The 17,228-nt window shown below is 37.8% G+C and overlaps 1 protein-coding gene across 4 annotated transcripts in view; it reads right to left on the bottom strand.

The window, feature by feature from the left end:
• Positions 1–17,228, bottom strand: part of LOC150096041 (brefeldin A-inhibited guanine nucleotide-exchange protein 3) — a 377,536-nt gene that overhangs the window by 255,803 nt on the left and 104,505 nt on the right. For all 4 annotated transcript variants that reach the window (XR_016549919.1, XM_090408931.1, XM_090408932.1 and 1 more), the window contains exon 15: positions 15,419–16,095. Coding sequence is in view for 3 of the 4 variants with exons in the window: in XM_090408931.1 (XP_090265057.1) it covers positions 15,419–16,095 (677 nt within the window). In the remaining variant the exon portion in view is untranslated. The remainder of the gene's footprint in view (positions 1–15,418; positions 16,096–17,228) is intronic.

Below are 17,228 nucleotides of genomic sequence, written 5' to 3'. Positions count from 1 at the left end.
TTCTTCCACCGTATTCTATGGCAGGTATCCAGCGCATGGTCAGCAAGACCAGAGTTGCTGTATTGGTGAAACCGGATGTAGTCTGGTTTCACCAATTTCACCATTTGCTGTCCTACCTGTTTGGCAAAAAGTAGGACAGCTTACAGCTGCAAGGGACCTGGTATACATCAGATAGGTCTGGGGGGGGGGGAGGTTGGTCTTTAGTTGAGCAGATAAGGGATGCTAATTTTTTATATGGTTTGTAACAAGAAGTTATGTTTTTTTAGGATTTTTGTGATTTTTTCTAAGGTGCCTCTGATATAGGGTATCGTGATGGATTTAGAGTAATCCTTGTTGTGAGGGGGGGGGGGGGTTGTGGTTTATTGGTTTCAATATTTTTTGGATTTTTTTGGGGGGAGGGGGGGTAGCCATTGGCTGAGAAAGTGTTGAGAATGTGGTTTAGTTCTGTGGTTAGGGCATTGTCATTCGAGCAGATAAGTTTAGCCCTGTTGTGTAGCGTCTTAATGACTCCATATTGTTGTGAGGGGGGGGGTTGTTGGTGAATGTATGCCTATATGGATGGGTTTTCTATATACTGAGAGAACCAAGGTTACATCAGGCTGGCGGGTGACTAGTGTGTCTAAGAAAGGAATGCAGTTGTTTTTTACTTCTTCCAGGGTGAATTTGATTCTGGGGTGTTAGTTGTTTAAGTGTGTTAAGAAGGAGAGGAGTGCATTGGAGTCATGTGGCCAAATAGCGAATACATCATCCATAGCGAAGCCAAATGGTTGGTTTTTGTGGGGCAGAGGTTAAGGCTTTCTCTTCAAAAGTCTCCATATAAAAATTGGCCAAGGGTGGGGAGAGTGGAGAACCCATGGCTCTCCCCTCTATTTGTTTGTAGAATTTTCCTTGCCAAACAAAATAGCCTGAGTTCATTGTGAACTGAAATAGGACTGTGATATCGGGAAGAAATTTAGCTTGGATTAGCTCTAAGGATTCTTTGGGTGGGACATTTGTGAATTTGGAGGAGACATCAAAGCTGACCATTACGTCAGTGTGTTTGAGTGTAAGGTTTTCTACGCCGGCTTTGAAGTGGGCTGAGTTTTTTATGTATGAAGGTGTGTTGCCAGTATAGTGTGAGAGAGCTTTGGCCAAATGTTTAGCTAGTTTGTATGTGGGGGAAATCAATGCCATCCACTATGGGACATAATGGCACATTTTCCTTGTGAATTTTTGGGTATGGAGTTGTATGGTTTTAATTTGTTGGTGATTTCCACAGGCCAAGAAGTGACCTTCTTAAGGAGCCTATGGAGTTTTCTAATTTGTGAGTTGGTGGGATTGTACTCGAGGTAAGTGGTAGGGAGGTAAGTGGCCCGATCTAACAATAGAGATTTCAACTTACCTGTGTAATCTTTTTGGTTCAGCAATACTGTGGCATTCCCTTTGTCAGCTTTGGTGATTATTATTTTCTTGTTTTTTTTTTTAATTCTAGTAGCGATTTAATTTCTTTACTGGGCATGTTGGTTTTAGGTGGTTTAGCTTTGTTCAGAACACAAGCTACATCCAGTCTAATATCATTGGCGAAGTGGCTTGGAAGGTGTCGAATCCTGTCAGAAAACGGGATTCAATTTATTACTGATTTATTGATTTCTTCATCTATAGTACTATTACAGCTACACTATGTCAATGTGTCAATGTTTGTTCTCATCAGTAATACACTGTCATATTATCTTGTTGACACTTTCCAGATCCTGGCCATCTTATCTTGCAAATTCCCAAAATCCGGACGCCCAGTCTCTTCATTTTTCTTATGGCATTTCTTAATTTTCCAGCTTCATATAGAGTTCTGACATTCCAAGTTGCTATTTTAAAAGTGGACACCATTTTGAGCCCGGAGATTCTTCGTGCCCCTGTCCCATTTAAGGGACACCGGGAACTCAGGGCCAATTGTACGAGTTTGCTCGTCATGGTGTTGTTCTGGAGATAGGAGTAGAGCAGTAATTTCTCCATTTACTTTCTCCCCCACAATATTACAGACATACCCAATATAATCATATTGCCATCTGTAAATCTCTGTTCACAAGCTTTTCGTCATCATTTGGCTTCAACCTTGTGTCAGTACTGACAATGCTGCTTCCCACTGTCAGGGGCAGTGGCTCCAGCAGGTGATTATATTTAAGGGCAGCACTACTTGCCGAGTTGTCGTTGGGCATTGTGATGTTTTAAGTGAAACAAAGTTGCCACTTCTGCTTGCCTATGCCCTGATAGCACAGCTGCTGTTGGTCCATGGCTGCTTATTTTCCAGATTGCTCTGCTTATGTCGCAGCTAGCCTCCATATCTGAAAGCCATTCCCCAATCCGCCACCTGGGGGACGCATCCGGAGACTACTACTGGGTGTGTCTCCAGGACTTCTAGGAGTTATTAATTCATTTTAGACAAATTATAGAAACTACGACCATGTGAGAAATAACTACTTTAATTTCCCGACATTTCGACCTTCATATTAAGGTCATCATCTGCAGTACACTGTTAGTGTACTGGCCTGACCTCTAGTGGGTAACAAAAAACTACATCAAAGCTATATTCTGTTTATTACATCATCAGAGAACAAATTCGTATAGATGGTTTTATTACAGCAAAAGCAGTGTTCTAATTTAACATGAGAGTTGTTATATTAGAGTTAAGATCCTGGATTACTTACAGTCCTATTTATTATTATCATCTCACCTCTATGGAGTCGGAGACTCATCATGGGGAGGTACACCCTATTGCACACAATGCTCATCCAACTGTGCTTTAAATTGATTCAGTGTGTCAACATCCACAACACACTCAGGCAATGCATTCCATTCACCTACCCTCCTACTCCTCACTCCTTTGCTTATGCCCTCCTTGTACAGTTTCCAGCAATGGCCTCTTGTTCTATCCCCCCTCCCTCCCATTCTATGAATTAACTCTTAGATGAAAAGGTTATGTGGGTAGAATATGTGCCTCTCATATTACTGGGATTTTTAGACCATCATTATTATTAAGATTTGGGTGGTTGATAGAATTTCACAGGCCTCCTTAAATTTACATTCATACTACATTTTGGTGTGATGTAAACAATAGGTACCTCTCCAGTCATTTATATATAGGATATTCAGGGCATGATCAGAAAGACCAGATTTACCATAGTTATTAAATTTAATGTGCCATTTATGTTCCTTTTTTCAGATAGGAATTGTGCATACTGTTTCACCTATATAGGGCATTTTACAGGTGCAAGGAATATGGTATGTATTCTCCAGGGTGGGTCAGCAGAGGAAGTGGATCTTTGGATGAGTTGAATAAGTTCTTTAATTTTGCAGGAGGTTTAAAGCTAGTATTAAGGTTGTATTTCTGTAGTATTCTGTTCATTTTATCTGATATTCCTTTAATGTATAGAATGGTTACAGTTTTATTTTAATCTAATTTATTTTTGTTTTTAAGTGAAGAATTTTGTTGATAGTATTTTGGCTGCAGCCATTCTTCAGGAGGATATTGCTGATAACTTTTAATTCATCTTTAAGTGCTTATTCACTGGAGCAAATCTTCAAAGCCCTGTTTTTTAGTGTGTTAATGACACCCACTTTATGTGTTGGGTAGTGGTAGAAGTTTATGTGTATATATTGGCCAATATATGTAGGCTTCTGGTAAACAGCGAAGAGAAGACTGCCAGAAGGAAGAGGAAATCTGTTCTGACTTTCAATTCAATTGGAAATTGTATGTGTTTGTGTTGTTTGTTTAGGTGGCTGAGGAAAACATCTAGTGGAAAGGCTTAAACATTGGTTATGCATTATTACTAAATAGTTTAGGGAAATAACAACGTAGACTAGGATATACACTAAAATAACTTTTTAATACAAATCCAATATTTCGGCAACGTCACGTTGCCATTTTCAACAGGAACTTGTGAGCAAGACACGTGCACGCAGGCACAGCAAACAGTAAATGAGGATGAAGCAGGAAGCTATTCTTTCTCCTAAAGTCCTACTGGTGCCCCTTAGCGGGCAATGTTGGTATTCTTGGGCGACTGGGCTGAGGTCTTCTGATGTAGGTTCCCCAAATTTGAGGCAGTCTCATGCAGCCAAATTTGTTGAGGTTTGGATTGTTTCTTAGGGCTGAGGCCGATTCCACGAAAAGCCTTTCATACTTGTATTTACTACAGTGAATGATCGTGGCTTTCTTCCACCGTCTCACATTCCTAAAACGCTGCTGGGATAACCAGGTAATTCCTAACTGTGTTAAATTGAAGCACCGGTTCTCTTCGCAAAAGGCTCTTCACATTTATTATCGTGCCAGCCAAGAGTTGCTGAGGGAACAAATCGCTACTACTCGCCATTTCCTGAGTGATGCTAACTTAGCTATCCAGGCACTCGAAGATGACCTTTCAAGCACCTTAAGCCACGAAATGTGGTCTATTTTGCACAACATCTCGTGCACTGCAGCGGAGAAAGAATTTAAAAAAGTACGAGATCGACATATCAAAAAATTTGAAAATTTAATAAAGAAGAACGCGATCTCGAAACTGCAACTTCCTACCGAAACAGTAGTCAACCTTTCGTCGTGTATTGTGAAACCTGAAGCACTTGACGCCTTCTCACATGGCCACAACTTCGCCATTGCACCCAGAAGAATACCTGCAGAGGATATTATGATACAAGTTGAACACGGGATACGACACCTTCCTAACCACGTCGCCAACGATATCAGACTGGATGAAGCTCGTGTTCTGACCAAAGCAAAACCACCTAAAGCCAACATGCCCATTAAAGAAATTAAATCTCTACTGGAATTAAAGAAAAACAAGGAAATAATAATTACCAAAGCGGATAAAGGGAATGCCACAGTATTGCTTAACCAAAAGATTATACAGACAAGCTGAAAGCTCTATTGTTAGATCGGGCTACTTACTCTCCCTATCGAGTACAATCCCACCAACTCACAAATTAGAAAACTCCACAGGCTCCTTAAGAAGGTCACTTCTTGGCCTGTGGAAGTCACTAACAAATTAAAACCATTTAACTCCATACCCCCCACCCCCATATTTATGGACTTCCAAAAATACATAAGGAAAATGTGCCATTACGTTCCATAGTGGATGGCATTGATTCCCCCACATACAAACTAGCTAAACATTTGGCCAAAGCTCTCATACACTATACTGGAAACACACCTTCATACATAAAAAACTCAAGCCCACTTCAGAGCCAGCACAGAAAACCTTACACTAAAACAAACTGACGTAACGGTCAGCTTTGATGTCTCCTCCAAATTCACAAATGTCCCACCCAAAGAATCCTTAGAGCTAATCCAAGCTAAATTTCCTCCCAATATCACAGCCCTATTTCAGTTCACAATGAACTCAGGCTATTTTGTTTGGCAAGGAAAATTCTACAAATAAATAGAGGGGACAGCCATGGGTTCTCCACTCTCCCCACCCTTGGCCAACTTTTATATGGAGACTTTTGAAGAGAAAGCCTTAAACTCTGCCCCACAAAATCAACCATTTGGCTTCGATATGTAGATGATGTGTTTGCTATTTGGCCACATGGCTCCGATGCACTCCTCTTCTTCCTAACACACTTAAACAACCAACACCCCAGAATCAAATTCACCCTGGAAGAAGAAAAAAACATGTTGTACCATCATTTTTTATTTTGGTTTAACCAATAAGAATACAATTTGGTCGGCTAAATCCCAAATTGCCAGCCCATCCTCGTTCGTTCAGTATCAAAGTAGATACCCAACAGGGTGCACCACGAGAAGGTGAGGATTGGACATTAGGTCAGAAGCCCTGGTCGGTTCTCCGCATTCCTTTAAAGGCTATGTGGAGGTCTCCTCTCAGTTATACAGCTTTGACCCTTAAGCACCTCAAGCAGTTTAGACAACAGAATCAACAAAGCTGGTATGGTGGGAAGTCAACTGAATAAATTCATATGGAATAAGAAAGAAATTAGTCGGAACACTAAATTAGCTGTATACAAGACAGTGTTCAAACCAATTTTAACTTATGGATCTGAGAGCTGGGTCAGAAGTAAAACACTTGACCAAAGACTAGAGACCGCAGATATGAGAGTCCTGAGAAAGATTAGAGACGTGAACAGATGGCATCAATGGCAATATCATATTAAAAATGAGGATATTAGGAAAGAACTTGACATTGTCAAGACCAAGATATAGGTGGATTGATACGGTACAAAGTGCCTTAGACGATAGAAATATAAGATCTGATAATGTTGGAGTTTTGACAAGTAACAGACTGATTTGGAGGAAAATTGTAGATAGGAAGTTAGTAATGATGTAATTTTTCATGTAGTACTGTCATATCCTGTACACCCCTTGAGGGTACATTGCAGGAATTTGATGATGATGATGATGATGAGAAGAAAAAAACAACTGCCTTCCTTTCTTGGAGACACTAGTCACCTGCCAGCCTGATGGAATCTTGGTTTTCTCAGTCTACAGAAAACCCACCCATACAGGCAGATACATTCACCAACAATCCCACCACCCTTCCTCCCAACAATATGGAGTCATTAAGACGCTACACAACAGGGCTAAACTTATCTGTTCAAATGACAATGCCCTAACCACAGAACTAAACCACGTTCTCAACACTTTCTCAGCCAATGGCTACCCTCCCAAAACAATCCAAAAAATATAGAAACCAATACCCCCCCCCCCTCACAACAAGGATTACTCTAAATCCATCACAATACCCTATATCAGAGGCACCTCGGAAAAAATTATAAAAATCCTAAAAAAATACGGCTTAACTTCTTGTTACAGACTATATAAGAAGTTGGCATCCCTTATCCGCTCCACTAAAGACCAACCACCCCACCCCTACCTGGTGTATACCAGGTCCCTTGCAGCTGTAAGCTGTCCTACTTTGGCCAAACAGGCAGGACAGCCAATATCAGAATTACAGAACACAAGGACTACATCCGGTTCCACCAATACAGCCACTCTGGTCTTGCAGACATGCTCTGGATACCCGCCATAGAATACGGTGGAAAAAAAGTCATGATCATTCACCGTAGTAAATACAAGTACGAAAGGCTCTTCATGGAATCGGCTTCAGCCCTAAACCTCAACAAATTGGCTGCATGAGACTGCCTCAAATTTGGGAAACCTACATCAGAAGACCTCAGCTCAATCGCCCAAGAATACCAATATTGCCCGCTAGGGGGGCACCAGTAGGACTTTAGGAGAAAGAATAGATTACTGCTTTGTCCTCATTTACTGTTTGCTGTGCCTGCGTGCAAGTGTTTTGCTCACAAGTTCCTGTTGAAAATGGCAACGTGACGTTGCTGAAATATTGGATTTGTATTCAAAAATGTTATTTTAATGTATATCCTGGTCTACATTGTTATTTCCCTAAACTATTTAGTAAGAAAGTGTCTAATATCTGGCAGCCATCGGAATCAGATAGCAAAAACATCATCAACATATCTAAGCCTGACTCTCGGTTTTAAGGTAAAGGAATCTAGAGCACGTTGCTCAAAATCTTCCATATAAAAGTTAGCAATGGGAAGGGGAGGGGAATAACAGTGAGCCAATGGCTGTGCCTTTTTCTGTGGGTAGAAAAGTGTTTTGCCACACAAAATAGGCAGAATGTAGTACATGTGCAAAGAGCACTGTAATATCAGGTGGGAATTTGTCCTGTAAAAGAAGAAGAATTGTATCTATGATTGGAACATTTGTGAAAAGAGCAGACACATCAAAATTGACTAATAAATCACCTTTTTCCAATGTGATGTCTTTAATTTTGTTTACAGTGTTGTGTGTTTAAGGGTCAATGCTGTATAACTGAGAGGAGACCTGCACATAGCCTTTAAAAGGAATGCAGAGAACTGACTAAGACTTCTGATCTAATGTCCAATTCTCGTGGTGCACCGTTAGGTATCTACCTGGACACTGAACGAATGAGGATGGGCTGGCAATTTTGAATTTAGCCAACAAAATTGTATTCCTATTGGCTTAAACCAAAATGTAAAATGATGGTACAACATGCAGAATTTCATGCCGGCTGGTGCGTCATCACCTGGTTAAACAAGGCCCCCATTGTTTTTGCCAGGATACAGGATGAACAGCGAAAAGTCAGCTACTGGAACAAATCCTAAAACTCACCCCAACTCAACATCACCAGAGTTCAAGATCGGTACTATCAACATAAGAAAATTGAATGACAAAGAAATGGAGCTAGCTGAGGAATAAGTATCAGATCGACATAATAGGGGCAACTGAAACAAAAAAGACAAAATCTAGTGAGATTTTTTTGAGCAATAAATCCAAAATGTTATATTCAGGCAGTGACAATTGGAGAAAAGAAGGAGTAACAATAGCATTCAACTAAATAAAGAGAATACTAAATACGAGGCTAATCCTCTTGAATTGCAAGCAATATCAAGTAGAGTGATGTTGGTAAATATCAGAATGGGGAACTGGACAATGAGACTTATTTATGCCTATGGTCCCACAGAAGGTTCTACTAAGGTAGAAGTGGAGAAAGCAACTGACACAATGAAAAAGGCCAAGTTGGTCCTTTTTGGGGATCTGAATAGCTGAGTAGGAAATGACTGGCAGACATACAAAAATAGTTTGGAAAATTTGAAGAAAACAGCAAAGTGAACTGGACTAACACAATGTTCCAACATAAAAATGTCCAACAAATTCACATGGAGAGAAGAAACAAGGAATAAGAAGCGTCTCATTGACTATGTTATTGTTGACAGTGATGTTTTCTCCCTGGTGGAGGACACTAGAGTGTACAAAGAATTTGAAATTGGAAGTAATCACCATTTAGTCTTGAGCAGGATAAAATTGAATTTCATATTGAAAAGAAGAACATGTAAGAAAGTGAAAGTTCTAAAGCAAATAAAAGTTGAGGATCCCCTCAGATGTGAAACTGTAGACTAAAATAAACAGACATTATTAATGAAAAAATAATAGAGTTTGAGAACAGGAACCAAACCTTAGAGATTCAGTGGCAAATCCTGAAGAAACACTGATTGATTCATCCAGAGAGGCATGTGGTGAGGTTGTCTACAAGGATAGAAAAATCAGAACTCCATGGTGGACACAGGAAGTTAAAGAGGCAGTGAAGGAAAAGAAGAAACATATCAAAGGTTCCTGGCAAATAAATCAGCTTGTGCTCTTAGAGAATACGGAGACAAATGTAAGAAAGATAAACACTGCGTAAAACTAGCTAAACGAAAGTCATAGGAATACTTTGGTAAGAATATAGCAAATAAATATTAAGAAAGTGGCAAAATATTCTGGCAAAGCTCAGAAATGGAGGAAAGGGGGCTGTAAAAGCTGAATTAGAGGTGATAATGTTGACATGAAAACTGGTGAAAAAGATATCATTGAGTACACAATAAATAACGGAAAAAACTCACGTAGAAAGATTATTTATTAGTATAATTTTCGCCTGTGTGTCACAGGCATCCTCAGTACATTAAGCTCAAAATTAAACACTAACTGACAATTCCAAAAAGCGCCACCTAAGTAGCTGGTGTAAGATAACTAAAAAGGTCAATAACTTTCCTAAAAGATGATTTTAGGAAAGTTATTGACCTTTTTAGTTATCTTACACCAGCTACTTAGGTGGCACTTTTTGGAATTGTCAGTTAGTGTTTAATTTTGAGCTTAATGTACTGAGGATGCCTGTGACACACAGGCGAAAATTATAATAATAAATAATCTTTCTACGTGAGTTTTTTCCGTTATTTATTGTGTACCGATATGTCTACTCACGGTTTACCTCTTTTAAAACTTAGATATGATTGAGGTATGGAGTAATTACTGTATTTTTCTGTGTATATGATACTTTTTTTCTAAAATTTTTAGACCAAAAATTAGAGGTCATCTTATACATTGGGGGAGGGTAGCCGGTTAAGAGACCCACGGTTGCCGTGGTGCTGCCATTACCTTGTCTTCACGAACAGGCTTCCACCAATCACTAGCCTTTGTTAACTTTGTTGACTGACGTCATTAATGGCCGATTCTGAACAAACCAATCAGAATTCTGAAAGCATTCATACATCTGCAACTTGTTGGCAGGATAAGTTAATGTATTAACAATATTTTGAGCACTAGCCCATAAAAATGTTTGAAAATAAAAAAACAATTGCCACATTCTTCAAAATTCAAGTTAAAATCAATTACACAAAAGAACATGGAAATAAAGCTTCAGAGAGACAGTTTGGACCTCCTCCCACTGAGTGCATGATTAGACAGTGAAGAAAACAGGAAGAACAACTACTCAAGATGCCAAAAAAGAAAACCAGCAAAATGACCAAAATGGATCAGAGGCTTAAGACTTGGATTATGGAGCAGCATCAGAGTGGGATATGTGTGTCAAACAAGCTTATTTAATATGAGGCAAAAAGGTTTGCAAGAGAAATGAACATTGTTGATTTCACAGAAAAAGCAAAATGGTGCTTCAGCTTCATGAGAAGAGAAGGCTTGGCCATGAAAACACGAACCAAGTTAGCCCAGAAAATGCCACCAGCTTATGAGGATAAGATCCAACAGTTTTACTCCTACATCATAAAACTTCAGAAAAAATATGCTTTTGAACCAAGTCAGATTGCAAACATGGATGAGGTGCCTCTCAATTTTGATGTGCCTTCCAACAGAACTATTGATATGAAAGGGGTCAAAATGGTGGCAATCAAAACAAGTGGTCATGAAAAGACACTATACTGCTGTCCTTATATGCTCTGTAGATAGTACAAAACTGCCTCCTATGCTCATTTTTAAGAGGAAAACATATCCTAAAGAGAGCATACTACCTGGCGTACTTGTCCAAGTTCAAGAGAATGGTTGGATGAATAAAGAGATCATGGCTATTTGGTTTGCAAAGATTTGGTCCAGAAGACCTGGAGGGCTCTAGAAGAGGCCAGCTCTGCTCGTGTTTGATCAGTTTCGAGCACATTTAACAGAAAAGACAAAAAGGGTTGCAGTGGATTTGTGAACACAGCTAGCAGTTATTCCTGGTGGACTTACAGGTCAGCAACAGCCACTTGATATTTCTATCAACAAGCCCTTCAAAGCTCTGGTGAAAGAAGAATAGAATAAATGGATGCAAAAAGCAGGTAATAACTTGACACCGAGAGGAAGGGTGAAAAAACTGGAACTGAGGATGATCTCATAAATATAGGCAGTGACTCAGAAGACAGCAGTGATGCAGTAGAGGTTGAAGAAAGTGATATGTCTGGAACTAATAGTGATGAAGAAAATGATATGCCTGGAACTGAGAGAGATGCATAATTTCTTAGTATATATCTTAAAAATATTGCCTAATTACTAAATATACTTTGAATTTTAAAAAAAATATCAAAGTGTTCTGTTTTATGATTTCTTAATTTTGAGTTCAAAAAAGTAGGGTTCGTCTTATACACGGAAAAATACGGTACTTAAAAAAATTGCTAAACGAAACAATCAGTGACTGTACTAAACTGCACAGTAGTAAAAAACACACAATAGGCATGCAATCAGGAATACATATCCATACTTGAAGTAGAAAAAGCCACCAAAAAGCCTGAAATACAGAAAGGCAGAGGGAATAGATGATATATGACCAGAAATGCTCAAGTATGGAGATAAAAAAAAAAGTCTTATAGTGGTGGCACTGCATAGTTCAGAAGGCCTGAACAGAGGGATGAATTCCAGATGATTGGAATTCATCCCTCTGTCCAGGGGGATGAATAAGTAATACGATGTCATATTAAAATGAGGATATTAGGAAAGAACTTAACATTGTCTATCCAGGAATGTGTTAGCAGAGCTAATCTCAGATGGTATGGTCACTTAAACGGAATGGAAAAGGATAGATTAGCAAAACAAGTATTTTCTGCCAGATTAGCAAGAAAAAGACCCAGAGGAAGACCAGGATATAAGTGAATTAATACAGCAAAAAGTGCCTTAGAAGATAGAAATATAAGATCTGATAACGTTGGAGTCTTGACAGGTAACAGATTGATTTGGAGGAAAATTGTAGATAGGAAGTTAGTAATGATGCAAGTTTTTCATGTAGTATTATCATATCCTGTACACCCCTTTAGGTGCATATCGCAAATTTGATGATGATGAAAGAGGACACGTGAGAGAACAGAGCCCAGAGGTACTCCTGCATTGGTGGCAAAGCTCGAAGAAAGGGTGCCATCCACCATGAAACACAGTGCATAACCAGAGAGAAAGCAGGCCATCCGGTTACAGAGGATGGTAGGTAGACCAAAAACACTACAAGAAACATACGTATTAACCACAGTGAAAATTATTTAATTGTAAATATTTCATCCCAAGTATCTTAGGACATCATCAGTACAGTAGTTTAAACAAAAATAGGAATAACACATGGTTAGGGTGCATGATTATAATAGAATCTCAATAAGCGTGCGTGCCCTGTTATAGAAGTAAAAAAATAAAAATAAAATAAAATAAAATAAAAATTAATTATTTTACACAATTTTGTATGACAATTTCCCATACTTTAGGAATAGTAAGAACGTTGTTGCAGTTTAAATTTGGTTTGTGTAGTAGGGCTTCAGCACTTTCTTTATATAAACGTTCATGTTTATATAAAGATTTATGTAAAACTTTTCCCAATGGATCCTATGGCTTGGATTTTCAATTCCGTTTTTTTTTTTACTTCTGTAACACGTCATGCACGCTTATTGAGATTCTATTATAATCATGCGCTCTAACCATATGTTATTCCTATTATTGTTTAAACTACTGTACTGACGATGTCCTAAGATACTTGGGATGAAATATTTACAATTAAATAATTTTCATTGTGGTTGATATGTGTGTTTCTTGTAGTGATGAACTCACCACAGGTTTCGTTATATAAGAAAGACCAAAAAAAGGAAGTTTGCAAAACAAACATTGATGCCAAACATGATCGAAATCCCTGGAAATATCAAGGGCAAGAATGCATATTTCTGTGAACCTTTCTGTAGAATGTGTCCAGTTATAAGTGATGTAGGCTAAGATATCAGTCATTGATCTGGACTGGCAGAATCCATACTGATAGTTGCTGATTAACTTGTGAGCTGCTAGGCAGTGAAGAAGTTGACCATTATTAACTTTGTCCATTATTTTAGAGAGGATTGGGATGATGGAAATCGGTCAGTAGACTTTTCTCACCTTTTATGGAATGGATTAGATATATGTTAGTTTCTGTGAGATGAGATAGGTGCCAGTTGAGTGTAGAAGATTGAAGAAACAATAGAAAACAGGTGTTTCTTTAATTAACATGAAAAAACACAAGGGATAAGCAATACTATTTATTGAAGGTGATATATTTCAGCCTGAATATTGCAGACCATCATCAGTGGTGGTAATAGTTAATTCCAAAGTAGAACGTGAACAAAGGATTGATTTGAAAATCAGGCTGTTTAATATTCTTCTTATGTCTTTTTGTCTTTAAAGGTCACAAGAGACATATGGTGCTCAGATGCAAGGAAATAATTTGCCTTTGTTATCTTGCAGGAGTTAGAGAAAAGAGTGAAGTCAGAAGATGAGCTTTTTTCTTTTGGTGCTGTAACAGTAGTGCTATCTGAATGGGCGAGAGGTAGGAGTACAGGTGAGTAGAGGTTACATCCGATGGCTTTTGCGAGGGACCAGAAGGCATGGCTACATTCGTACATTTGGACTAGAGATGAGTTTCTCTAGTCTTTTATGAAGTTAGATTTGCTGATAATTGATTTATATTTATTGGATGTTTATGCACGGACCAAATATGAAGCTTGGGTTCTTGATGCAAGCCACCTGTGCTAAGCTAAATTTTAATTCCTTGACTAGTTTCATACATTGACTGTTGAACAATGGCTTGGAAAGTGGATGGGAATTTTGAATGCCTTCATGCCACTTAGGATGATTTCTGTGACTTGCTCACTGCAAGTGTCTTGGGAAAGAAGAGCGGTAATTCCAGAGATCATCTCAATTCATACCTTTGTAGTGCCAGAGGGCACAAAGTTGGGGGTGGTCAGAGGAGGGGCTTTCTGTGAGACTGGTAACTTGCACTAGATTGTAGTATGAGTTGCTGAGAAGAGTGGTAATTTCTACAGTGTGTCTGGAAGGAGAACTAGTTAAAAAAGATCAAAGGTACTGGCAGAGTGGAGGGGTTATCTGGAATTAGGGGTTAGGTAGCTGCAAGATTTGTGTTAGTATGTAATACAGTGTTCTAAGTAAAAAAGGAGGTTATTTGCCTTGATAATCTATGCAAGTATTGGAGGAAAAAGGTTATTCCAGGAGGTCAGCTTTATCTTCAGGCAATGTTACAATACTATCATCTGGGTGAGAGTGACATGAGAGCATAGATGGACAGAAATTGCACCAAACAGCCTTTGTAAGAGACAAGAAGGCATTGACTGCTTTCTTGTCTCTTACAGGAGTTCAATGTAAGCTATGAATGAACATGAAGTTTTTGTTTCAAACCACCATGTCCTGGCACAAGTTTGGAAAAACAGTGGCTTGGATACTGGCTAGGTATTTTAAACAGAGCGAGGAACGAGATTCCTCATTTCCCCATGAAGAACCTCTGTCACAATGTGTATCTGGAAAACAGAAACTGTGGTCTGGAAAGGAGGAGCGAAATTCTTGGAGATTTTTCCAATTGTCACATTGTAGATGCTTCATTAGAGATGAAACTTGGATAAGATTGTGAGCTGAATTGCAAATTGCAGTCAACTCAACAGTGCACCTAGAAGGAGAACTAGTTAAGAAAAGATTCAAATTGTTGGATGAGTGGAGAGGATTGTCAGGAATTCTAGTCAGGAGATGAACAAATTTGTTTTAAAATTGTTTAAGGCAAACAGGCAACGATGAAGAGTAAAATTATAATGATGAAACAAAAATATATATTCCAAATTAATCAAACTTAAAGCTAAAATATATGAATACAAGAAGATAAATATCAGTCAAATCTTACTACAGCAAATAGGGTAACAGAAACAGTTATGGAAAGTTTATTTTTCACTTGGTTAGAATATAATAAATTTAGTTTAATCCTTTATCCAAGTGTGAGCAAACAAAGTTTGCACCTGAAAGTATCTTCAGGACTGGGGTAAGGTAGTGCAACAGCAGCACGACTCCTTAGTAGGAGTGTTAGTAGCTTGCTCCACCTTTGCAAGGAGTCGTCCTGGTGTTGCACTGCCTTACCCCAGTCCTGAAGATACTTTCAGGTGCAAACTTTGTTTGCTCACACTTAGATAAAGGATTAAACTAAATTTATTATACAATTAGTTATGGTATACAGTTTGTTATAATGAATTTCTTGTAGGATAGCATTATATTTAGAGGGCTATGATTGGGACTTTTTGATAGTTTGTGAGTGATTGATTAAGTTAATTATAATGGTGTTTGCTATAGTGAGAGTTGACTGCTAAAAGCACTTACTTCTTCATCATTAAGGCTATCCTCAGGGCCTTCTGTTGTAGTGGATGAAGAATCACTGCTGCCTTCTTTTATAATATCAATATTTTCTGTATAATATTTTTTTTCCACAAAGACTGGATTGTTAGCATCAGAATACTCTTCAGATTTATTATCAGCAATACTTAATGGTTCACATATCTGTATCTCACCAGCTTTTGGAATTTCAATCTCTTTATTTTTAGTTTCAGTTTCATCTACAATGTTTTGTAATTTGCTCTGTTGTTTACAGAGCTCTTCATTTTCTAAACTCCTTTCAGTCGTTGCTTGTTTTTCATCAATTATATATTCTATTTCAATATTTTCACATAGTATATCATCAGAGTCATTTATATATGGATTTTCAGGTATTATATCCTGTGAATCAATGAATTCTGAAACATTTTCATTTGTTTTATCACTTTTTACACTCTTTCTTTTGACATTTTCATAATCCTCCTGATTAGAGTTTTTAAAACATTCAATATCGATATTAAGATCACAAGGTCCCTGAACATTTGGAATGCAATCTGAGTGTTGTTCTGTTGTAATTATATTATTTGATTCATTATCACATTTACCAAGATGATCTTGTATGTAAGATGAAGAGCACTTTCCAGTTAAATTATGAAAATGTGAATCACTGTGCCTACAGCGAACATCTGTAACATTTAAATAAGAATTTATTAAAATCTAATAACAACAAGGTTTAAAACTAAAAGCAAGTAATTAAAAACAAATCAATGAAATTATGAAAAAAATAAAGCAATGCTGCTTCCCTGCCTGCCACTTTATAAATAAAAAAAGGGATAATGATTGGAACAGCTAGTGTGAACAAGTAAGTTTTCAAACTGGACCTAATGATGGACATTGGACCAATATCTAATTAAGACACTCATTCATTCACAGCAACTGTGTCAATCGAGTTTTTCCCTTTACTTGGGCTTACCAATGTAAGATAGCTGTCATCACTTGAACCTCCTTCCTCTTTGTAAATGGAGATGACAAATTATTAAATTGACTTTCTGCCAAATTTTTCAGGTTATTTTTGATTTTAATGGCAGAGCCTATACAAATTTAGTTCATTATGAAGATTTCAGCTAAGTGACAATCTATGCTAATATGAAATTTTAAAATGTAAATGTTACTTCTGGATTTTCATTTATACAGTTACATACTTTCTATTTTTCTTTTATATACAAGTCTCCCATTATTGTTTCCATTTGCATTTTTTTTTCATGTTGTTAAAAATTGTATATCATCAGAGTAGTCTATATATGGATTTTCAAGTGTCATATACTGTGAAAATATAAATGAATTCTGGAACATTTTCATTTGTTTTATCATTTTTTACACTCACTCTTGAATGCAGATCTGCCAATCCTCTGCATTTTTGTCATCAGTATATGATTTCTTGCCATTTTCTTTGTTTACTGACCACAGCACAGATCTATCCCCAACTTTATTTACTCTTCAGTAGATAATGTTCAATAGCTATCCCTATTTAAAATACTTCAGTATCGCCACCTACCAATGCCTGAAACTCTACAATGCATGGTAAGGAAGTAAAGTAAGACCTAATAAATGTACTCTGTAGGGGAGGGTAAGTGATGAACTCAAGATGCTTACTATACCTTGGTATGAGATAAGTTAACGAAGATATAGTCATCCAGATGAATGTCAATACCTATTTGAGTATTTATTTAAGATGAGTGTCAATTCTCTGACTGTAAAAACAAAACACAACTGAAATCTGGTGCATTATGCTCAAACTAACTTGGTCAGTCATATACAC

The sequence above is a fragment of the Typopeltis vanoorti genome, chromosome 19, assembly GCF_054136105.1.
Source record: "Typopeltis vanoorti isolate ZY-2024b chromosome 19, IOZ_Tvanoo_1.0, whole genome shotgun sequence".
NCBI lineage: Eukaryota > Metazoa > Arthropoda > Arachnida > Uropygi > Thelyphonidae > Typopeltis > Typopeltis vanoorti.
Note: the sequence above shows the minus strand (reverse complement) of the source record. Positions and strands in the feature narration are given on the sequence as shown.